The 24,507-nt window shown below is 32.6% G+C and overlaps 2 protein-coding genes across 4 annotated transcripts in view; both read left to right on the forward strand.

Moving 5' to 3' along the window:
- The first annotated feature begins 17,264 nt into the window (after nt 1-17,264).
- LOC125052404 lies at nt 17,265-19,246 on the forward strand. 2 transcript variants are annotated; one of them, XM_047653226.1, is made up of 3 exons: nt 17,265-17,397; nt 17,729-18,646; nt 19,095-19,246. In XM_047653226.1, the coding sequence occupies exon 2, from the start codon at nt 17,729-17,731 to the stop codon at nt 18,620-18,622; it is 894 nt and encodes a 297-aa protein (XP_047509182.1). In that variant the 5' UTR covers nt 17,265-17,397; the 3' UTR covers nt 18,623-18,646; nt 19,095-19,246. The 2 variants fall into 2 exon arrangements, with proteins under 2 accessions (XP_047509182.1, XP_047509183.1); XM_047653227.1 differs by having other exon boundaries at nt 17,729-18,618.
- Nucleotides 19,247-20,330: 1,084 nt separating this feature from the next.
- The window catches only part of LOC125052478 (E3 ubiquitin-protein ligase CBL-B-B), a 61,668-nt gene continuing 57,491 nt past the window's right edge, over nt 20,331-24,507 (forward strand). The window contains exon 1 of one of the 2 annotated variants that reach the window (XM_047653354.1): nt 20,331-21,083. In XM_047653354.1, coding sequence (XP_047509310.1) covers nt 20,542-21,083 — 542 coding nt within the window. In that variant the 5' untranslated portion in view covers nt 20,331-20,541. The remainder of the gene's footprint in view (nt 21,084-24,507) is intronic. The other variant, XM_047653355.1, reaches the window with a different exon arrangement.

Consider the following 24,507-nt stretch of genomic DNA (forward strand, 5'->3'; position numbering starts at 1 on the left):
TAAATTATAATTAATGTAGGTAGCGTACCGTTGACTTGGAATATATAAAAGAAATATGTAATTTCGTCTAAGAAACAATATTAGCGAATGAAAAAGGAAAAACACATTCCGTACGTGACGGTTCGTCTAATAATGTAGGCTTATACCGACATGCGAGAATAATTTCTTATGAAAATTTGTTTTTGCTATATATACGTAGTATAGGACACCACAAAATGTTTTTGATCCAAATATGTTTCATAGGAATTTGATTAGTCTTACATCAGTACAAACAGTATAACGCTATAGAGTGTTTGTTTGGTTTTTCCGTTTTTTTTTTTTTTTTTTAAGACAATTCACACTAATTGACCTAGTCCTATGCTAAGCTGGTGAAGCTTGTGTTATGGGTACTAGGCAACGGATATACATACATATTCTAGATAGATAAACATATAAATACATATTTAAACACCCAAGACCTAAGCACAACACCAAATGCTCATCATATCGATGTTCGTCTCAGCCGGGGATCGAACCCGGGATTCGCAGTCAGGGGTAGTAACCACTAGACCAATGAGTCGTCTTTGTTTTGTTTTCGAGTACCTTTAGGCTGGTTTTAGAGTCACGCTGACGCTCTACTCGGCGCTGACTGCTGAGAGACCAATATATATGGTGACTATAGAAACGTTTCAGAGTGACACCGACCGCTCAGCGCTGACGGTTGTCAGCGGACAAGACCTCTTTAGGTCTTGGCCTCAGATTTCCGAATCTGTTCATGATATTTTTTTAAATCTAATAGGCAAGTAGGTGATCAGCCTCCAGTGCCTGACACACGCCGTCGACATTTTGGGTCTAAGACATGTCGGTTTCACTCACGATGTTTTCCTTCACCGTTCGAGCAATAGAAAGAAAATCCATTGGTGCACAGCCGGGGATCGAACCTACGACGTCAGGTATGAGAGTCGCACGCTGAAGCCACTAGGCCAACACTGCTCTCTGCTGCAAGTTCAATGTAGTTCTATCAATATCCATAGCACCTTGGAATCACTCATTATTGAGATCGGGATTGCTGTCGGTATTGAAAGTCACCGATTAAGGGCTCTGGTGTGAACACAACGGGCCATTACTCCAAAAACAATTAAACACCGTATCGAAACTCTGTTATCCAAATTTCATAGTTTTGGCGGATGCTCCGATTATTTTGCTAATGATTTTAATGTGAAATTCGAAACACGTAATACTCTTTATGCAATTTGAGCGTTATTCTCAACCAGTTGGGTTCATATTTGGTCGATAATTTCGTGTTTATTGCATCGCTTTATAGGCAACCAGTGTTTATTGAAATAGTCTTTGACGACTGGAGCATGTCTGTTGCTAATTTTAGGAAAATGATAATTAATTTGAGTGAGAACAGAATGGATAATAAGTAAAAGTGAATTTAGAATTGACTGTTCGGTCAATCATTGTTTTTGTTTCCTAATAATGTACCGAAGAAAATCATTTCTGTTGCGAAAGCTACAATCTGTGCCGCCTACAAATCATTACGATGACGTGTTACTTTGAAATGCGCTAAAAAAGTTATTCTATTCTATTCGGCCAGTGGTAACACTGGTCATAGATTCTCTCTTTAGGTAGGAGGAACAGTACATGATCCTTCTTCTTCGTCTTCTTTGAGAGATACGACCTCCAACTAATCAAAGTTATAGTGTAGTCCTCTCTTAAATGCCGGCAAAGCACCCACTATAAATAGGTGTCTATGGGCTGCGATAACTGGGGAGTCCCATAGGCTCGTTTGCCCCTATACTATATAAATAAAAAGAAAAAAAACTTTGACTTTGTTTAGCAGTAACAATTTTATATGGGCGGCGTATATCACTTTATTCATAGCCTGCTCGTTTGCCTCCGGTCCCATAAAAAACATATACAGGATGGCCAAAAAGTCGTGGATCAAACGCAAATATATAAACAAATAAACTCAATAATAGATGAGGTCATCAGCTGCAAAAAATTGTTCTACGGGAGGTCTCTAAGCTAAACCCCTGCAGAGTTATAATTTATTTTGCGTTTTATAAGAAAATTGACTTTTATTTACTAATTCTTATTAAAATTCGAAAATATCTACATCCTGTATCTTTTTCATAATATCCACTAGATTGGTACTGATGAGTTCTTGCGTTAGATATACTATTTATAGTTGTTTATTGAGTGTATTGAAGATAATATTAAGTTATACGATATAATTTTTTTTCAAATCAAAACTTTTTGTTTACTTCGGACCCCACTGTGAAAAAAAATTACTCTACCGAAAAGTGACCCTATATAACAAGTTTTGGCGCATTTCATAGGGATTCTGAAAAGGTATTACACGTAGCCATGAGTGGCTCTAATATCTTTCTGTATAGATAAATGCCCAGCCGGGATTCAAAAGCACGATCTCAGGAACTTTGAACTGACACAATGTTAAGGTGATATATTTATCAGCATTTATTAATACATATTCAACATTGTATTGAGAAACGTTAAACTCCAATTCTTGGTTGACAGTATTAGGCAATTGTTCCCAGCTTTGTATTCGTATTAACTGCAAACGTCGAATTCTGTTAAGTCCGGATTACTATTGATCTACTGTGTCGGTGTCAGTCTGCTCACAATTCCTTGAATGTTTATTGGACTAACTTTTTGGAGTGAAACTTCTTAGGCGCATGAGGGTAAATTTTTACGAAAACGTAGCGAAGATGTGCAGCGTTTTTGTCGAAGAAAAGGGAGAGAGTGATTGAGAGAGAGTGAGAAGGACGAATGGCTTATAGAAATTCTATTTTTTAAATTAAAATTTCGTTAAGAGAACTTCTGAAATATTAGTATTTTATATTTTATGCAAAATTATTTATTGAAATTTCAAATGACGAATTGTAAATTAAAATGCCACGTGTTTTTATTATCGAATATTTTTTTTTTTTTTTATAATTTGTATTAATTTTCGACGCTTTTAATATTTTATTGACAATTAAATTCCTAACATATCTTCCTTTTTCCCTCCTTCTAAGAAGTCTCGGAAATCTAAAGTCTTAGATTTGTATAAATATGAACAAAACTTAAAAATTAGATTGCCGAAGAAGTTTCACTTCTGACATGTGTACTTTTGTACGCACGCACTTTTCTTTTAAACGGCCTCTTCTGTGAGATATCATTGAACACGATCTGGCCAAACTTAAGACTAATTAATTTTGTCTTACCTAATTTACTAATAAAGATATTTAATTTAAGAAAGTGTCCAATAACACTACTTACAGTCTCTATTGAAACACTGTATTTGTGTTCTATTGTTTCCACTTACAACTGTTTACCACTAAACACTATGTGCACTAACAACATTGGGATTAACAAATTATGCCCATAATGAGGGGTTGGTGGTAAAGATTTGGGAGACTGATGAACGGATGCTGATGATGGAGCTGGAAAAGAGCCCATCCAGGGCACAGCGGAGGTCACTAGTGTTTATATCAATATGTTGTGTTTTGTCTTATTTTTATGTAACAGATATACCGCAAACGGCCGGATGAAATGATGTGATCTATTTTGGCAAAGGCGTCTTCTAAATCCTGCCATTTCTGTCTGCACTGTCCACCTAATGTTACCCTAATCTGGTCTATCCACCTTCTAAATTGTATTCCTCTTTTGCGTTTATATACATTGGGCCTAATAAGAATATGTAGTAATTAAAAACCGGCAAATTTAAAAAGTTTACTTAAATTAGTAATGAGGACATAGTTCTTAATAGAATAGAAAGTATTAGATTCTACCATTAGACAATTACAGAATGGTGGGCAATTTTTCCCGCTTTCTTTACGCAAAGTAACATTTAGCGACAATGGGCGACGAGTTGACGTAAACAATGGTGCACAATGTATTGAATGAATTTTCAAGCGTGCAGGTAGCTCTATTGTGCTGCTATCTGGCCAACTCGCCATTTCGCTGTGTACGGTGCGGAAAAATGATTTTTCTTTTCCATTTATAGATTCGTAGTTTTCTTCCTAATCTTGTAGATGTACTGTAGAGTAGATACTACAACAAAGTTTTCTTAAAACTTTAAGGATTACTTCTAGAAGGATTAAAAGAACACACAAATTTTTTGTTTATTATTTCATAAAGTTCCCCTACAAGCTGTGTACAGTGCGCAAAAATGATTATGATATTATCAAGATATGATAGAATTAACGTTGTTTTCTAACTAAACATTTACTGTGAATGGGTAGAGTAGAGACTACAAAAAAATTTCGTTAAAACTTCTAGAAGAAGAACACAAAAATGAGTAATTTTATTATTCATAAAGATAGTCGCAATTGACTTACAGAAGCTAAAAATTAAATGTAAAAAAAATATTTTGCTGACGTTACCAGAAGTAATATAGAATAAAAAAGTAGTGCAAGGAAGAAAAGTGGTTGCTTTTCTGTATTTTCTGCAAGAAGTTGCTTGAGAGTTTAATCATGCGCTAGATAAGCTAGCATTGTATAGGGCTGCCAAAACACTATGAACACAAAGGTCGTGAAGGAAAAAAACCATTAAATGTGTTCTTAAAGAGATAAAAACAAGAATACAAACAAACTCAAGAAAGAAAAAGCCTTTGTCTATTATATTACATAATTGTAAATTAGCGCATATACAGTCTAAATTTGTTTATTAAAATTTAAAACCTAAACATAACAATCAAATATACAGTAATTACAATTTCCTTAACTTAGTAATAATTAAAAATGAATAAAAATAAAATTAAAACAAATTTAAAAAGTTTGGTCCCTGTAGTACGGGAGGTAGCAACGTTTGAAAAGAAAGAATTTTAGGTCAGCTGATTTTGTAATATGTCTTCCTTCTTGCACTTCCGGTTAGAGTCTGGGCAGTCTGGCTGGCGGTAGCGGTTGCGTTCTTTAGTGCGCATCCTATCTGTCCAGGTCATATCCTGAATTTTAAAAGCATTTTAAGAAGCGTAATTTTTAATTTTTCGTTTTTAAATACGTCTACCTGACATACATTTTTTATTGCCAGACATTTTTCACATTGCTAACTATGTGCCAGACGCGACTTTAAGTTTTTTTTTTATAAAAATTTCAGAGTATTTTAGAATGTCTGTAAGTTTAATATTATGTTATTTAAATATAAGAAAAGCTAAAAATGAATCTGCCAGACATTAATTCGATTGTTAAGCCTTGAATTAAAATGAAAAAGTATTGCAGTATGATGAAGTAAAAGCATTTTAAGAAGCGTAATTTTTAATTTTTCCTTTTTAAATAAGTCTACCTGACATACTTTTTTATTGCCAGACATTTTTCACATTGCTAACTATGTGCCAGACGCGATTTTAAGTTTCTTTTTTATAAAATTTTCAAAGTATTTTAGAATGTCTGTAATTTTAATATTATGTTATTTAGATAAGACAAGCTAAAAATGAATTTGCCAGACATTAATTCGATTGTTAAGCCTTAAATTAAAATGAAAAAGTATTGCAGTATGATGAAGTTAAAGCATTTAAAGAAGCGTAATTTTTAATTTTTCCTTTTTAAATAAGTCTACCTGACATACTTTTTTTATTGCCAGACATTTTTCACATTGCTAACTATGTGCCAGACGCGATTTTAAGTTTCTTTTTTATAAAAATTTCAAAGTATTTTAGAATGTCTGTAATTTTAATAATATGTTATTTAGATATAAGAAAAACTAAAAATGAATTTGCCAGACATTAATTCGATTGTTAAGCCTTGAATTAAAAGGAAAAAGTATTGCAGTATGATGAAGTAAAAGCATTTTAAGAAGCGTAATTTTTAATTTTTCCTTTTTAAATAACTCTACCTGACATACTTTTTTTATTGCCAGACATTTTTCACATTGCTAACTATGTGTCAGACGCGATTTTAAGTTTTGTTTTTATAAAAATTTCAAAGTATTTTAGAATGTCTGTAATTTTAATAAAAAAAGTATGTCAGGTAGACTTATTTAAATAGGAAAAATTAAAAATTACGCTTCTTAAAATGCTTTTACTTCATCATACTGCAATACTTTTTCATTTTAATTCAAGGCTTAACAATCGATTTAATGTCTGGCAAATTCATTTTTAGCTTTTCTTATATCTAAATAAAATAATATTAAAATTACAGACATTCTAAAATACTTTGAAATTTTTATAAAAAAGAAACTTAAAATCGCGTCTGGCATATAGTTAGCAATGTGAAAAATGTCTGGCAATAAAAAAAGTATGTCAGGTAGACTTATTTAAAAAAGGAAAAATTAAAAATTACGCTTCTTAAAATGCTTTTACTTCATCATACTGCAATACTTTTTCATTTTAATTCAAGGCTTAACAATCGAATTAATGTCTGGCAAATTCATTTTTAGTTTTTCTTATATCTAAATAACATAATATTAAAATTACAGACATTCTAAAATACTTTGAAATTTTTATAAAAAAGAAACTTAAAATCGCGTCTGGCACATAGTTAGCAATGTGAAAAATGTCTGGCAATAAAAAAAGTATGTCAGGTAGACTTATTTAAAAAGGAAAAATTAAAAATTACGCTTCTTAAAATGCTTTTACTTCATCATACTGCAATACTTTTTCATTTTAATTCAAGGCTTAACAATCGAATTAATGTCTGGCAAATTCATTTTTAGCTTTTCTTATATTTAAATAACATAATATTAAAATTACAGACATTCTAAAATACTTTGAAAATTTTTAAAAAAGAAACTTAAAATCGCGTCTGGCACATAGTTAGCAATGTGAAAAATGTCTGGCAATAAAAAAAGTATGTCAGGTAGACTTATTTAAAAAGGAAAAATTAAAAATTACGCTTCTTAAAATGCTTTTACTTCATCATACTGCAATACTTTTTCATTTTAATTCAAGGCTTAACAATCGAATTAATGTCTGGCAAATTCATTTTTAGCTTTTCTTATATTTAAATAACATAATATTAAAATTACAGACATTCTAAAATACTTTGAAATTTTTATAAAAAAGAAACTTTAAATCGCGTCTGGCACATAGTTAGCAATGTGAAAAATGTCTGGCAATAAAAAAAGTATGTCAGGTAGACTTATTTAAAAACGAAAAATTAAAAATTACGCTTCTTAAAATGCTTTTAAAATCCAGGATATGACCTGGACAGATAGGATGCGCACTAAAGAACGCAACCGCTACCGCCAGCCAGACTGCCCAGACTCTAACCGGAAGTGCAAGAAGGAAGACATATCACAAAATCAGCTGACCTGGAATTGTTTCTCGAAAACGTTGCTACCTCCCGTACTACTGTGGCCGTGTGCCTTTAACGCTGGCAGCATTTCCTCGCTGTATTGCGATACTTATTCGTGGAGCGAGGAAAGCACCAGTAATTTTGACAAAACAGTATGGAAATATATAGTATTTACAAGAGTAGTAAAAAGGAAAGATAAAATAAATTTGAGTGATATTTTGATTAAAATAAAACTTAAAGACGCATACAGCACATACAGAAAACTAAAGTGGAGATGAGCGGTTCATACGATGAGAGAAAAGAAGTCAAAATGGAACAGAATCGCAACGGAGTGGTACCCACGTAGTGGAAAACGAAAAGGAGGCAGATAGGAAGATGGGAGGACGTATAAAAAATATAGCGAGTCCAATGTGGTTTCGAACCGCTAGAGAACGCCAAGATTGGAACAAATCGAGGCCTTAGTCGAAGGACAAGCTGTAAATAAGTAAATAATCGTTGCCGATAGAACACGTGTGCAGAGGCTGTCTAAGCACAAAAGAATCAGTCACCCATGTAGTTTTGGAATGCATTTTCCCACCGAACAGAAATTCTCGGAGAGGTCGCTCCGTGACTACGAAGACTACGAAGTGCCCAGGAATATTTTAGCTTCTGAAAGGAGCTAGGCTGGCTTAATTAGCCCGGACTTAACGCACAACTTAACGGGAACTGAGCTGACTGAGAGATACATAGGGACTAAAAAAAACTAAATAGTACTGCTATTACTTTAGGAATATTTACTTTATATTTATCATGTAAGTTAAACAGCAAGAAAAGGCATCTTTATTTATTTTTATGTTTTAATGTATTTTAAATTCTTAATTTTTGAACTATACACTCCTATTTCACGACGCATACTGTTGATAGAGGCCAAATCTTTGTTTTTTATATTTTTTTAATTCATTACTTAAAGATGTCACGTGGAACATGGTGTAATGCTTACAGCTCCTTACAAACAGTGTGCAAAACAAAAAAACTTGGCGAATTAAAAGAGTGGTGGAGAGTTTATTGCCAGTTCTTCTCGTCCGTTCTACGCCCTTGATTTGAGAACTGGCAGTAAATGTAAAATTAGATGCATTTAATATGTATTTCTATATTGACGTTCATAAGTGTACATTGTGTTACCTTTATGAATAAATGATTTTTAATTTCAATTTGAATAAAAACGTAATTTGGCAGCCCTATCATTTTTCGGCGTTTCCATCTAAACCTTTTGTGTCGGGACAATTCAATTTAGTGATAAGGGACAAAGGAATATCGATAAACAAAGACAAAGTAGCCATCGATTACACTCTACAGAATGTGGGACGAACTATGAATTATTAATGGAAATTCTGAAGTTCGAGAGTATTGGAGACTGCGGTTGCTGTAAAAATATCTCTTTATTTGTTTCCACTACTAGCCAATATGCTTTTGTAATTGTAATTTTACGAATTTGTTTTATTTTATTTTATCCACAAAGGTCTTTATGATAGATATAAAATATTACCATATTATCTTGTCAGAATCCCAATTAAATGCGCCACGACTTGTACCACAGGGTAACTTTTCGGTTGAGTATTTTTTTTCAAGGTCCGAAGTAAACAATAAGTTATGAGAATTTGTTTTTCGTAAAACTTATTGCTATTTTAAATACACCCAATAAACAAATATAAATAGCATGTCTAACGCAAGGACTCATCAGTACTAATAAAGAAAATTTTGGAAAAAAGATACAAAATGCAATTTTTTTTAAATTTTAATAAGAATTTGTAATAAAAGTATTTTTTCTCATATAAACGCAAATTAAATTATTACTCTGAAGGGTTTGAGGACCTCTCCTTTTGCAGCTGATGTCCCCATCTAACCCCTACTTGCGTTTGATCCACGACTTTTTACAGATCAGAGCAACCTGTTCTACAATATATATAAATAGTGTGTATATATATTTATATATGTAAGGGAGCTAAGAAGAGTCATTGCCGAAGAGTACGCATTCCTCAAAACGTTAAACATCGTGTATAGCATGCCTAGAACGATTCAAGCAGTGATTTTGGCATGAGGAGATCATACTCGTTAATAGGTTTTAAATTTTTCTTTATAGAACATAGCAAACGGGCAGGAGGCTGGCTCACCTGACGTTAAGTGATACTGCTGCCCATGGACACTCTCAATGCCAGAGGGCTCGCTATCCGGCCTTTTAAGAATTGGTTCGCTCCTTTCTTGACGGACCCTAAGTTGAAATGGTTCGGAAATACTTGAGTGGGCAGCCGGTTCCACATTATGGTGGTGCGAGGTGATACGGGTGGAATTTCGTTTTCTGCCTCGACGTCCGATGATGAAACTCAGTTTTAGGTATTAATCCGAAGAATTCCTCTTAACACTCTCCATCTTAAACGCGGTAGAAGATGCAGAGTGATCCGACATCTCTACGCAACCTAATAACATTATTATATTTGTAACTTTATTTAATTAAAAAAAGGAAAAAGTCTTCTAGTCTTCTAGTTTGGCCGTACATCGGTTTTTAACAATTCATCAAAAATTTAATAATTGCCAGAATTCACTTCACGCCTATTAATTTACATGATTATAAGTACAGACAATAAAATTTCATTTAATTAACTGAAGGTTAGAACGTTACTTTCTTAGGTGTCCGTTTTTTCGCAAGATTTTATAATTACAAACAAAATTATGTAGTAACCGAAAAATAGGCAGTTATTATTTTCACTTTTACGCATATAAACCAATGTGTTCAGTTGGTTATTTAAAAATAGCAGTGTATTGAAAGCAAATCCCATTATTCAGAGTCGGGTAACGCGTGCGGCGTGCGATTGAGAGAGATTGATGATATAATTAATTGTAAAATTCCATCTATTCTCTTACTGTGTGAATTTAATTGAATTGGTAGGGTTAAATCTATATTGTACTAACTGATTGATCTGTTATAAATGTGTTTTTAACTTCCTCCGAGGATTTAGAAGATTCATAAACGAGACTTAGTGGTAAGTACGTACGTCAACAACGTATTATTTTGTGTTCTTTTTTGTTAATTATTTATGCACTTTATCCTCTGTAGGTGTTTCTTTTTTTTATTGTTCCATACTAGAGTTGCCTGGAAGAAATCGCTTGTTAGCTATAAGACCGCGCGTTGTCTAATCACTTATGCATGTAACCTGCTTTTTTATATGTATGTTTTTGTCTAAGGTAACGAAAGGTAAATAAATAACCGTATTAGATTTGACAAACGGCAGTTTGGGCTACATTTCGGCTCAAATTATACTTCAGGCTTGACTTCCAAGCAGCCCTGCGATTCTGTAACTCACTTTTCGAACTCACACAGCGGTTTTCGCATCATAAACAATAAACTACAAGCTCCCACATTTTCAGAATGCCAAATCATAAAATGACTGCTTCACGACTGATTTGAGAGCGACCGCCGATGCGAAAACCGCTGTGTGAGTTCGAAAAGTGAGTTACAGAATCGCAGGGCTGGACGTTCAATGATCTATTCTCGGTTATAGAATAATAGTTTTGGGTTTTCAGGGTTAAAATACGCTGGAAAATGCTGAAATGTGTCTGAAGTCATATAACGAAGGGTGCAGGACTTTAAACATTTTCAAGTCAATAGCATCATAAGATAATCATAAAAAATATTGGTTGTTTGTAAAGTAGGTTTACGATCGAGATGTTTACGTGATAACGTCTTATTGGTGATATAAGTTTTTGGGAAGTAAGGAATTAATGAAGATAACAATTTTTTCAAATTTTAAATTACATCTATCGTTTTATTCACACTTTTGATGATAAATTTCGGGTGTAAAATGACAAGTTTACTTATTCGACTATGATATACATTTTTCTTCATACATTCACGGAATGACTGGCAGCGCTCGAGATGAGACGGGAGATCGGTCCGTCTCTCTCTCGTTATACCTGCGATCGCGCTCGTGAGGTTTTGGTGTGACACAAGTTTCTGAACATGTCACCCGACTAAAACGATTTTAAAGACGTTATCACGTCAAAATCCTTCCTATATCAATAAAGATTTCAATTTTTTGGGAGCCCATAGCCCAAGAGGAAGCTAAGAACAGATCTAACAAACAAATCATGCTGCAGAACACATTTGACGGAAATAACAATAAGAAACGTAGACTTAGCGTCTGTATCACAATGTACGGATAAGTTCCAAATTAGCTATTTATTACTTATTGGTTGGATAAACACTATTGTTGCGTTTCACGACTGTCAGATAGAGCTATTCGTCACATAAAGTCCATCTAACGTTATGAGTCCGATGAAGTGTTAAATAGCACAATTTATCTTCCAAATAATTTGTGTTGCATAGCTATTTGATACTTCATCCATACATTGTGAAACAGACCCTAAAAGTAACAAAACTAACACCTATTTGATATCTAATTGTTAACAGTAGATATGGAATTAAAGTGCTTTTATTATTATTACTAGCTGACCTGGCAAACGTCGTTTTGCCATGTATATCATATATAATAGGGGTTGATCGTAGAGGCGTGAAAATTAGGGGTTGTATGTATTTTTAATGCTGTATCATAAAAAGTAATGAAAAATCTTTTATCTAAAATTTAAAAAAAAATTATTTAGGGGTGGACTACCCTTAATATTTAGGGGGATGAAAAATAGATGTTGTCCGATTCTCAGACATACCCAATATGCACACAAAATTTCATGAGAATCGGTCAAGCCGTTTCGGAGGAGTTTAACTACAAACACCGCGACACGAGGATTTTATATAATTACTAGCTAAAAAACCCGGCTTCGCCCGGGAGTTGATATGAGATGACGTGGTAGAGTCGAAATAAAAAAATAAACTATGACGTAAAAAGTAAAAAAAAAGTTTATTGAAAACGTCTTCTCATTATTTACAATACCTACTTGTTTATAAACAACATTTTTCATTTTATTGTCCGGAGTATATATACATAAATTTTTCGGATTTCCTACTCTTGAGCAAGCTACATATAGCTGACCGTGAGAGAAGCAGGATTCTTTGAGGTTAATGCCACAATATTTTAAAGTTTGTCCTTGCGCTTTGTTAATTGTAAAACTAAAGGCTAATTTTATTGGAAACTGCAGTCTTTTAAATTGAAATGGCAATTCCGAAGAGATCAGAGGTATTCTAGGTATAAATACTGTCTGTCCTTTGGTCTTTCCAGAAATAAGTTCAGCTTCAATGATATTATTCGATAGCTGTTTTACGATCATTCGAGTTCCATTACATAATTTTGGGGAGTTGAGATTTCTGAGTAGTATGATTGGAGTTCCAATTTTCAGACTAAGGCAGTGTAATGGCATTCCTGGTACTTGTAAAGAGTTTAGAAATTCAGTGGGGAAGTTGACACTTTCTTCAATGGATACCATCGTGTCGATCGATTTATATATTTTCTCTTCACCAGGTATTTTCTTTAGAATATTAAAATTGATATCGTCAACAATATTATTTTTAGTGGCCAAAATTGCTCTTTGAAATAACCACTCTGCATTAGTATAGTTCTGAATAATATTTGGATAAATTTTGTCGATTAGTTCGTCTTCAGTAGTGGCTATATTACAGAAATCACTATTGAGTTCAATGAGGCCGGTCGTTTGGTCAGTAGGATATGTACCTTCGCCGATTTGTAAAAGTATTTTAGCAAATTGTGCTGTTGTTTCATCTCTTGATAATTCAACTCTCATGTTTTTTGTTAATTGCAGTATTTGTACTTGTGGCCAGAGATGTGATTTTTTCAAGCATGCATTGATCTCGTCTGCTGATGTTGACTTGGGAATAACTGGAAGTGTTTGTCGAAAATCTCCTGAGAGTATGAGTAGAGTTCCTCCCATTATTTCAGAGTTTTTTCGCAATTCTTGTTCCTTATATCTTTAGAAACACGCCCTTTAGATTAAAACGGGAACTTTCTAGCTTCTGTAGCGGTAGCGTATGTAGTAAAGGCGCGAAATTTAAAAACCTAAATTTTTAAATATTTTGAGAACTAATTTGGATAACTAAAATTATGTCGCTTTAACTCCAAAATATAAGTTAGCTAATGACGTATAAATACACAAAACTTAATAACTTTTTTATAGCAACAAATTAAATTTAAGACTTTATTGAAATTGGAATTTTAAAATTCGTGTCACTACTACACATGCTACAATTGCTCGCAACGCTTTTGGAAATGCAACCCAAACAATCGTTGTCCTGAATGAAGTTCAAATATTCTATAACAGATGGCGCCACTATACTTAATTTCCAAGTTGAAAGGTCGGAAAGTCCCTTATATCTTTAAAAACGTGCCCTTTAGATTAAAACGGGAACTTTCTTGTTCGAGGGGGGATAAAGGGCTATCACACCACATAAGTCCCTTTATCGTGTCGGGACTCCTTTTTAAGTTTTATCGGCACGCACATTTTATCGACTTAGTTTTATTATATATATAGATTAGATTATCACTTCGGTAAGTGATGTTATCCTGGTAAGTGTGGACTAATTAAGTCCGCGGTGGTCAGTTTCGACTAAGTTAAGTTGACATTTAAATTCGTTGTTTTATTTGTTAATCATGTAATTTTTCAAGTTTTATGAAAAGTGACTTTATACATATAAAATAAGACAATTCTTTGTGATCTATATTTTGGTCCCAAAAATATTCGTGCTAGGTCGAGATAACAAGTCACGCATGTATTTGATTGCCGGATGCTGCATCAGACCTACATTCGTTTTGGTAAGAGCTACGTTGCTATGGAAACAACTTTTTATTTGTATACAGTTTACCAGAGACAATTTTAAAGTATACGGAACAGATAAGTATAGGCGTGTTTATAAAACGCAGCAAATTATTTCTTAAATTTCCGTCGTTATATTATACGCTTCATTTACAACTGTGTGTTTATTTATTAAAGTTTACAACATCATACATACTATATCTACGGTATATGTTACAAACTCTTTTATCTTAAACGTATAACAATTAAGGTCAATTTAAATGTTACAAAAAAAATAATAAGAAATACAAGATAGAATAAAACGACCAGAAATTTAAAAAATTTAAAAAATTACCAGCATAACAGCAGATTAGGTACGAGATAGGCACTTAACAATGCTTTCTTTAAATTGATAAGCCCACTACTATATTCAGCTCCAGGTAAGTACTGTTTAATCCGTGTATTATTTTGGGGACGACGAGTCTTTCACTTGATCAGTCCATCTCGTTGGCGAACGTCTAGGTTCTCTAGGTTCTCGTCGCCTTTCCGCATTGTGTGACTAAAGTACGAAATTGTACGTTGTCGGTAGATAAACGGGTTTTACTATGAAACTGGATAAGATTCGATGTATTGGTGCGTTTAGCGGTCCACAGCATTCTTAACATACGCCTCCAGCCCCACATTTCAAACGCATTAATCCTTTGTTTTCTTGGGCTCTGCTCCTGTTTCTGTTCCTTACAGGAACATAGAAAAAACTTGGGCACGGACCAGTAAAAAAAAGTAATTTATTCCGGCGTGGAAGAAGCCGTCTCCATACTTATTAGCCATCATATGTCTGTCTATAATTATGAAGTAGGTTCAAAACAGTAGAGTGCAAAAAATGGTTAAATTAGAGGTTCGGAGTAAGCCGTGTCCGGTGGTTATTTACGAATTACTGTTAGTATTGTGTTTGGATTGAGGTGAAAACGATCGGACTTCAGAAGAGAAGGAAAGTATTTTTTACTCCGTTACGAAAGCACTAAATAATGTTTATTAATAATCATAACAATAAAATATACAGTATTTACAATTGTCTTAAACTACATAGTAATTATAATAAAGCTCGTATGTATTTCCACTCATGACAAAAACAAATTATAATACACAGCTTAGATTATTTTACATTTTTTGAAGTTATACTTCTTTATGCGCGTTATGAATTGATGAGAGTGAAATTTTACGATGCGCGCGCACCGTGACACAAAATTAACAGAATGAAGTTGCCCACGGAAGATGCTACGGCATTGGAGATAATTTAAAAACAACATTCTAATAATAATAGAATTTATGTTACACTTAATGTAAGAGAATAATAATAAATATTTATTTATTTAATTTTTCAAATGTAAACTGAACTTTATTGACTATAATGACTCCTTTTCCAGTCTCTGATTATTTAATTGTAATGAATTATTTGCATGCAATCAAAAACTATTTTTAATAATGCCAAAGAAGTGTAACTTCTTACGCGCGTACATAAGTACACGCACCTTTTTAATTACTTTCATGTCTTTCATTCTTTTTACAAAGAACTCTTATTTTTCTTTTGCTTGTTATCCTATATCCTAGCTTCCCTCAGTCCCGTCGATCGGAACCCCTTCACGGGTAAAGGCCTCCTCCAGCTTTTTCCAACTGACTCTGTCTATGGCTCTCTTTCTCCGTTCGTTTCCTGCTACCGCTTCTATTTCTTCTATCCACCTTTTTTGGGCGACATCTCCTTCTTCCTCTTGGTCCTTTCCATACAGTTGTCTTTAAGGTCCACCTATTATCGGTGTATCTTGCTATATGCCCTAGTAACCTATATAGTAATAGTAAATTAATTAAAAATTATTAAAATGAAAATTCAATCAATTTTAAAGTTTGGTCCCTGTGGCAGTGTTCCTTAGTTATCTTAGTCTATTACTTAGTTATCACGCATGAGTCTCTCTCTCTCTACGCAGAAACATAGTGTCTTTCTACGTATTCTTCAATGTGTCCTATGTTGTAATGAATTGTTTGGGTTGGTCTCTCCTGCCTCGTTTCAACACCGTACGAGCCGTATTAAAATTTTACCGCATCACCTTGAAGGCTGAACTTGTCTTTCGACATCTTCTCTTGCGAATTAGCGAAAAAGAAAACTCGGTTCTGGGTTGTTTGGGGGGTAACAATTGATTCAGAATGGCAAAATTCGTAATGGGAATAATACGAAAAGTAAGAATATTTATATGTAATAATTGGTATCAAACACAGTTTTTAATATGGCTAAAAGTTAGATTTTAGGGTATTTTAATTTGATATAGAAGCTAAAGAACGTACTATGCCATCAAAACAGTAAAAATACTTTTGCAAACATACATGAGTGGTGTTGAATTAATCACCGCAAAATATATTTAAATGTCCATCAATTTCAAGCACTTCACTCTGCACAATTCAATTTTAATAAATTAATGGAATTAATTAAGAGAATGCAATGGCCGAGAGCTTATTAACGTAGTGCATATCAAAATTGTCCAAATTAAAACGAACGGGTGTCAAAGTAAACTCATTAATATACTGGGCGGCTTTTCATTTAAAATGTTAAAGAATCTATCCCATAAAACCTATGTTAAAAAAGTCTTTTCAAAGTAGTATTTTGAACAGCGAGACTCTCGCAATTAATTCTAAAGGTAACTAAAGAAAAAGATATATGAAGATGTTTACTAGCCAGAACATTTTATGTATATAAAATGAAGCACACTTTAATAGAACTACATTTACATGAAGTCCAAAAAAGAGTGTCAAATCCAGAGACCAACCTTAGAAGAACCATTAACTATTCGGACTAATACCTGCAGCTGAGTTTCATCATTGGACGTCAAGGCAGAATACAAAATACCATCCGTATCACCTTGACGTCCGTCGTTCAACAACTGAGCGATTAAGGCAATTTCTGCTGCGCACCACCACTATGTGGAAACAGCTGCCCATTGAAGTATTTCCGAACCAATTCGACTAAGGGGCCTTCAAGAAACGAGCGTACCAATTTTTTAAAGACTGGCAACTATTTATCACACTATCACCTATGATCAGATGGGCCCGATGGCCATAAAAAAATTAAATATCCCAAGAAAAACATTTTTAATACTATATTTATATTTGTATATATTTCTCTCAATGTTAATCACAATACTTCTCAATTCCAATAAATCCATTTCGTCGTATTATAATAACACAATTTATATTTCTATGAATCAACTTTCTTATAATTGTTTATCACATATTTCCGTATAGTAAACAAAATAATTGTAGCCATTGTTATGATAAACATAATAATCTCGTATATATAGCACAGGAGCAATGAAAGTAGTCAGTTTATAATGATAGTTAGTGAGGGAAACTAGTCTGAACTGTTTTGTGAATAAAAATTAATGTCAAAGGAATTTACAAGGTTAGTGATAGATCAAAATAAATACTAACATATTTTATCTATTAAGGGTCTGTTTCACAATGTACGGATAAGTTCTACATAAGTTCCAAATTAGCTATTTATTGCTTATTGGTAGTATAAACACTATTGTTGCGTTTCACAACTGTCAGATAGCGCTATTCGACACATAAAGTCCATCATCAGTTATGAGTCCGATGAATGTCAAATAGCACAATTTATCTTCCAAATAATTTATGTGTTGCATAGCTATTTAGTACTTTATCCGTACATTGTGAAACAGACCCTTAGTATAACTAATTTAGAATGAACTTTAACACGTTTTAATTTTCAGATGAAGTCAATACCAGTTATATTATGTCTAGTAACAGAGTTATTTGCCACGCCAGTTATAACGCGTCAAAGTTTGCTTCGACAAGCGAATAGAGACCAATATTGCTCACATCTTTTACATTTCAATAATTATTTCTATTCGTTAGATGAGCAACGGAATCTAACAGGCACTCCAGCAGATTTAAGCATTCATTGGAAAACTGGAAACATATTCTACACGCTTATAAGTGACGAAATGAAGATGAGTCTCCAAGTGCTGCATCCCAGTAACGAAACTGAAATAATAAAAGTTGCCGGACTCGGCCAATCAACGTGTGTGGATAACCTCAATGACATTGTATACCTTGCCACTGATAACGGCGTCTATAAATACAAAGATGACGGCTCCATAGAACTCTATACAGCTTTAGGTGAAGATGTTATGTACATTGCTGTGACGAACGATGGCTCCACTATGTACATCGCCACATGGCCCCAGAACAGAGTACAAAAAATAACAAATGACGGTCAGAAACAAGAAACCTTCGCGCCTATACCGAATGGACATGGACTGACCATAGATACAAGAAATAACATGTACTTTGCAGCAACAAAGACATCGTATGTGCTCAAGAATGGTCATAATGTTCCAATAAAAATAAAGGGACTGCCGAGTGATAGAATGACTGGTGTTTTTGTCAGCCGATCGGACGATGTATTTGCAATGGATGAGAATAGCAATTTTTATAAAATAGACCCAGAAAATGCAAGTGCTAAACATCTAGGTACATTCAGTATAGCTGGCGTGAATACATTTGGTTTAGATTCGGCAGATAATATTTACATTGGAGTCAAAGGAGGGATTAATAAATTTACAGCGTATGAGACCAGCCCCTGCGCGGATTTTGAAAAGTAATTTTAAGTGTATGTGACTAACATGGTAATAACCTTTACATAAATCATTGTCTATTTTTAACGCATAGTTGAAAAGTACGACTCGTTTCGATTACGACTAGTATAATATGACACCCAACTGTAATAATGTGGTTCTAAAATATAATCTTTAACATCTCTCTCTTTTTCTCTTTCATTTTATCGGTAAGCTGTACCTTTTGATGGAAGCAAGAGATCTTGTGACAAAACCTGAAAGACTGAATATCGACTTTATAGTTGTTGACTCAATAATATTTTCATACTAACAATATTCAAGGAAACAAAGCAATGCAAAATCGAAAGAGCTTGTAAACTTTAATATAAGTTATGACTTATAAACTTTTAGTATTTTCTTCATATAGATTTAATACAAAAAGTATAATTAATTTGATTGAGTTTTTGAATTTAATAAAAAAAGGTATTTTTGTATTGAATAATTTTATTTATTTTTACAGCCAAAATGTAAAAGGCAAAAAATTCACTAAACGTCGGAAGCATAAGAAAACAACAACGTCCACAACAGAAGCAACGTATGAAGATGAATAGTTTATGTTTTTATTGTTTTGTTTTTTAATAAATCTTTTATTAATTCTGTTTTATGCCCAAATATTATTTTTTTACTGCCATCTATGATAACGTTCATGTACTACGATAGTTTAGGTAAAGCTACGATCACATTTTTCAATGAACAGTTTACAATAATACTTATTTTTAAAGGTTTGTTACACTTTTACTAGATGGCGCTAAACGCAAATTAATCACAGTTTTATTAATATTTTTATCTTGAATCACTTAGAATGTGTGATGACATATTTTTTATATGAACTAAAGTTGCGATTAATAAATTTTAATAATATTTATCTGATTTAAATGCATAAATTGTTAAATGAAGAATTACAAGTTTTTAAACGCACGTTCGTAATTTTAGTGATACCAGGCTTCATAAACACTCCTGAATACTTAGTAAAACAATTTTAATATAGCTTAAAATGTGTTTTATAATAAATTGACACAAGAGTCTACAAAACTATTACTTCTGATTTATGTAATTATAACTGAATGATAAATATTAATTGGAATGGATATTATTATGGTTTACACATTACACATTTTTTTTACTTCCTTATAAAACAATATATTATACCTACGATAACTAGAGGATAAACGAAAAGATTTCTTAATTATTATGTTTATTTGCTTTAAGATTTAATCAGGAGCATGCCGTAATGGAGTCAGATCTTTTCGAAAATTCTATAAAACTGAAAAACGTAGAGATTTAAAAATTTGTCACACAAAGAGTTAATTGTCAGTTCTTCTCATATTCTGTATTGATTTGAGAAAGTCTAGAAGTCACAGAGCGCAATATTATGTATGGGATATAGAGTCAACACAATGTAGTCAAAGACGTATTAAGTTATTCAAAATCTACTGCAATGCAGATGGCAGTGTATATTACTTAATTAAATTACGCATGTATAAGGTGTTAAGTAATACACTGGTATAAGTTTAGAAGCAAAAAATATTATTTTTCTAACGTTCATAGGTATACAACGTACCTATTATGAATATGATATTTCGATTTTATGCGAGAAATACCAAAATAAACTATGGAAGTGGCAACATTTCCCCATGCTAACAGTGAACTGTAAATGTTGACGTTTCTGTTTCTACTTGAGAGTCTTGAATTTTACTTCGTCCTTGTCAAACATTATTTGACACACGCGTGTGTCAGTGCGCGATCGTTTGTCGTTTCGTGTGTTATTTTGTGCGGTAAATGTTTCTCTTCGTGAAAATGAGAAAACACGCGCTTGATTATCTAATTATAAAGTGATATAAGTGTATTTGTTAAGTGTCTTCGTTTTAAATAGTTATTTGCTTTTGTATGTCATCGGACTCATCAATATGGCGGCATCCCGTCACAAATCACAACAGAAAAATATATCGTCCATATTTTCTAAACTGCACGGCGCTTTCTCTGATGCAGTGTGTCCAACAAAGCTTGCAACAGACAAGCGTACCCTTGATAAAACATGGAAGCTAATGGACAAAGTTGTAAAACTGTGTCAACATCACAAGATGAACCTGAAAAACAGTCCACCTTTTATATTAGATATTTTGCCTGATACATATCAGAGGTTGCGCGTTATATACTCTAAATATGAGGACAATATGCAGGAATTGAATAATAATGAACATTTTAACATATTTATTATTAATTTGATAAGAAAATGTAAGCAAGCTATAAAGTTGTTTAAAGAGGGTAAGGAGAAAATGTTTGATGAAAATTCTCATTATAGGCGTAATTTGACTAAGCTCAGTTTAGTATTTAGTCATATGCTGAGTGAGTTGAAGGCTATGTTTCCAAATGGTACATTTGCTGGTGACCAGTTCCGTATAACCAAGAGTGATGCAGCTGAATTCTGGAGGACAAACTTTGGTAACAGGTATGTACTTTATAATCTAATTATATATACTTAAATTAATGTTTAACCTTACAATGTAGATGGCATGTATTTGTAGAGGTGTGAATAATAACGTAAATCCACTTACACTACAACTGTGGAAATAACAAATGTATAATGGTATTTGCAGTTTAGGAAAATAGTAAACTTTACCATTTTGTGAAAATTATTTTGATTCATTTCTAGATAAAAATTGTACTTCTTTTAAATTCATAGGCCTAATTCTTCAGAATAATATAAATCTGGTGGTTTATGACTTGCCTTAAATAAGTTTAAATTGGTTCCTTACCTAAAGAAGGTAAGGAACAAAATATGCTTACATAGCAGTTAACAAACTTTTATATTTCGTACTAAAAAAAAACAACAAAATACTAACATCCAGCTTTTTGTATTTAAGTGTTTGTTTATCCCAGTAAATTAAAAAATAACTGTAACAGTTTATTAAAATTCATATAATTAGATTTCCCACATTTATTAATTGACAAATGTAAACTACAATTTTGAGTATAGTACCAAATTGTTATATAAAATTATTATGTTATGATTTAAATTTTTTTTGCTAATCCTATCTAAACCAACTTTCCCATGTTCTGTAAAAGTAAGGAAAACATTTTTCTCATCATACAATAATGCAAAAAGATTATTATTCATTTATTCACCTTTCTCACCAATCAGTTGCATATTGACTTCCATGTTACTAGAAAAACTTTGCTGTATTGATTAGATTCTGGTTGTAATTACCTACCTATAGTTGCTATTACTGATGTCGATGAACCAACACAACCAACCATCAAAGCAAGTCAATAACATGATTTTATATATGAAATTATTTATATAGGTAGCAATGTAGATATTATATGATATTAAAAAATCTAAAGGTTTTAAACTTACATTTACTACCAATTACCCAAACAAGGGTGTAAAGCAGGCTAAGAAGAACTCTTCATCACTCTTTTAATGACCTAGTTTTAGGTTTAAAAGAAACACTAGCACAGTGTAATCACCACGCTAGTATAATTACTAATGTTTGAGTAAGTAATTATGGTTTTAAGGCTAATGTTCAGAAACTCCTAATTAAAATTTATTGTTTAATAAAACCAAAACTTACTTGTGATCAAGGGCTGTTGATTCAAGGTAACTGGTAATTTACACTCTTCAATGATAATTTTACAATATATAATTGAATTTTTTGTTTCCTTTTCAAATTTCTTTCGATTATTTAAAATTTAAATATTTACTTTAATGATATGGCAATTTGATGATTTGATATATTTAATAACATTAACACTGCCAATATTCAGAACTTAATCAAACAAAAAAAATTGCTAAATCCAGTTTTCAGTTTAAAGCAAGTTTTATATCTGATAAATTCATATATTAAAGGCTTGGTTAGTATAAGCTTAATGTACAGTATCATATTGCACTCAATGCCCTAATGTTGCCAGTCACTTAGCAATTTGGCTCAAGTGCCTTTAGTGGATCTCCATATTGTATATGATAGTAATCTGATAACTCTAGTCACTTAGCACTTTAGTATTTGGTAAAACATAGTTTTTACACCTATATACATTTACAAATTAAACATTGAACATACAGATGAAAGTAGCGGAAACATAATTAAACTGCTGTAGGTTTTTCCTAATGTTAAAAAAAAACATTTATAGTCATATATCGACACAGAGCCTCACACCACAAGGGTGAGAATTTAAAAACTAAGGGAGTTGGATGGTAAAAATTTAACCTAATAGGTTATCCACGGCTTCAGAGAATATATGTTTACAACAACATTTGATTATGAGAAGAGCAAGTCAATAGACAGATAAATTTTTCAATTGATACAAAAATACATTAAAAGTAACATACTTTTTTATTATGTCTTTATTTTAAACTAGTTACTCATTAATTTTATCAAAAGCTTGATTCAAAGCTTCAGCAAGTTTTTGTGATGTGTGCATAGGGATAATGTTTTTTTATAGGAAATACTAGATTCATAAAGAATTGTGATTTATTTATCATTATATTTTAACTAACATTAAATTTATGACTGAATGTCTGAACTAAGCTTATACCACTAAGGGTCCCGGTGTTACTGAGGCATAAAATTCTATTAAAGTATTAGCCATTCACTCTGATAGTTAATATCTAATCAATAGGATGAATGAAGATTATATTCATTCAACTCTAATCTGATAAGATTTGTTTATCAAGTTTTATGTACTGATCAATATGAAACATCCGGTGACAGTGTTGCATGTGTGAACACATGTTCATTCATTACTGGCTTATATTAAACCAATGCATATATAATATTTTTTAAAGATAAAAATATGTTATTTCACTTTACAACACAAGTGTTGTTTTAATATATGTAATGAATAATAAAGAGTAATGAGAAGGTTACAATTTTATATGTTACACAGCCAATGTGAAGGCATTAATAAAATAGCCTTTATTACTGTAAGTTTTAAAGTTAGTATATATAAATTAAAATTAAAAAATATCCCTAATTACAGTGTGCCTATCGGCAAAGGCCTCCTCCAATTCTTTCCACTGTGTTCTGACCAAGGCGACTCTCCTCCAGTTTGGACCTGCAGTCAGTTTTAGTTCGTCTGTATTGACGTCCTCTACTTCTTTTGCCGTTTCGTGGATACCAGTGTGTGACAATGTTGCTCCATTTGTTCTTTGAAGAAGAAGAAGAAGAACGCATCAAATATCCTGTCCACCTCCATTTTTGTTGGTCTATTCTGATCAGTATGTCGGTTAGTTTTGTCTTACGCCGTATGTCGCCGTATGTGAAGGCATTAGTAGTATTATATTACATTTCATCATATAAAACAATAACAGTCTTAAATAAAATTCTACACCTAAAAGGAATCATATCATATGATCGTTTTATTCATGCTTATTTTAACATTTGAATATTTATATCATTACAATTCCCTTGCAACAAGTGTATTGTCCAAAGGGTGCATTACTGACAGGATACAAATTAATGCGACTTCACAACGGAACCGACCAGTTCCTTCCTGTTTATTGAATAGTGACAGGCGACAGCTGTAGGGCGTATTCGAATCTAACTGTTGCGTAGGTAAATTTAAGATCGATAATGTGTATACGTCGTCCGCCAAAAGTATTCCTCGAGATAAAAGTATCGAAGTATTTTCCGACAAATTCATTCAAGAAAATAGCAAGCTAATTCATTCATTTTAACAACGAATGTTCTGGCGGTAAGGTCCATTTGCGGCGGGACTATTTGGCCTTGTTATATTAAAATATTTATTTATATAGTACATACACTACTTCTTACAGACTTATCAAACAATTGAGTTTCTTTATAAATAAAAAGACAAGACAATTTTGAATATATAATATTAATAATATTAATTAAAATCAATGTCGCAACACG

The sequence above is a fragment of the Pieris napi genome, chromosome 9 (assembly GCF_905475465.1).
Source record: "Pieris napi chromosome 9, ilPieNapi1.2, whole genome shotgun sequence".
In the NCBI taxonomy this organism is placed as follows: domain Eukaryota; kingdom Metazoa; phylum Arthropoda; class Insecta; order Lepidoptera; family Pieridae; genus Pieris; species Pieris napi.

Coding starts and splice junctions, on each gene's coding strand:
- LOC125052404 (XM_047653227.1), top strand. CDS start 17,729: ATGAAGTCAATACCAGTTATATTATGTCTAGTAACAGAGTTATTTGCC. Junction 18,619..19,094: donor CCCTGCGCGGATTTTGAAAA/GTAATTTTAAGT, acceptor TTATTTTTACAG/CCAAAATGTAAAAGGCAAAA.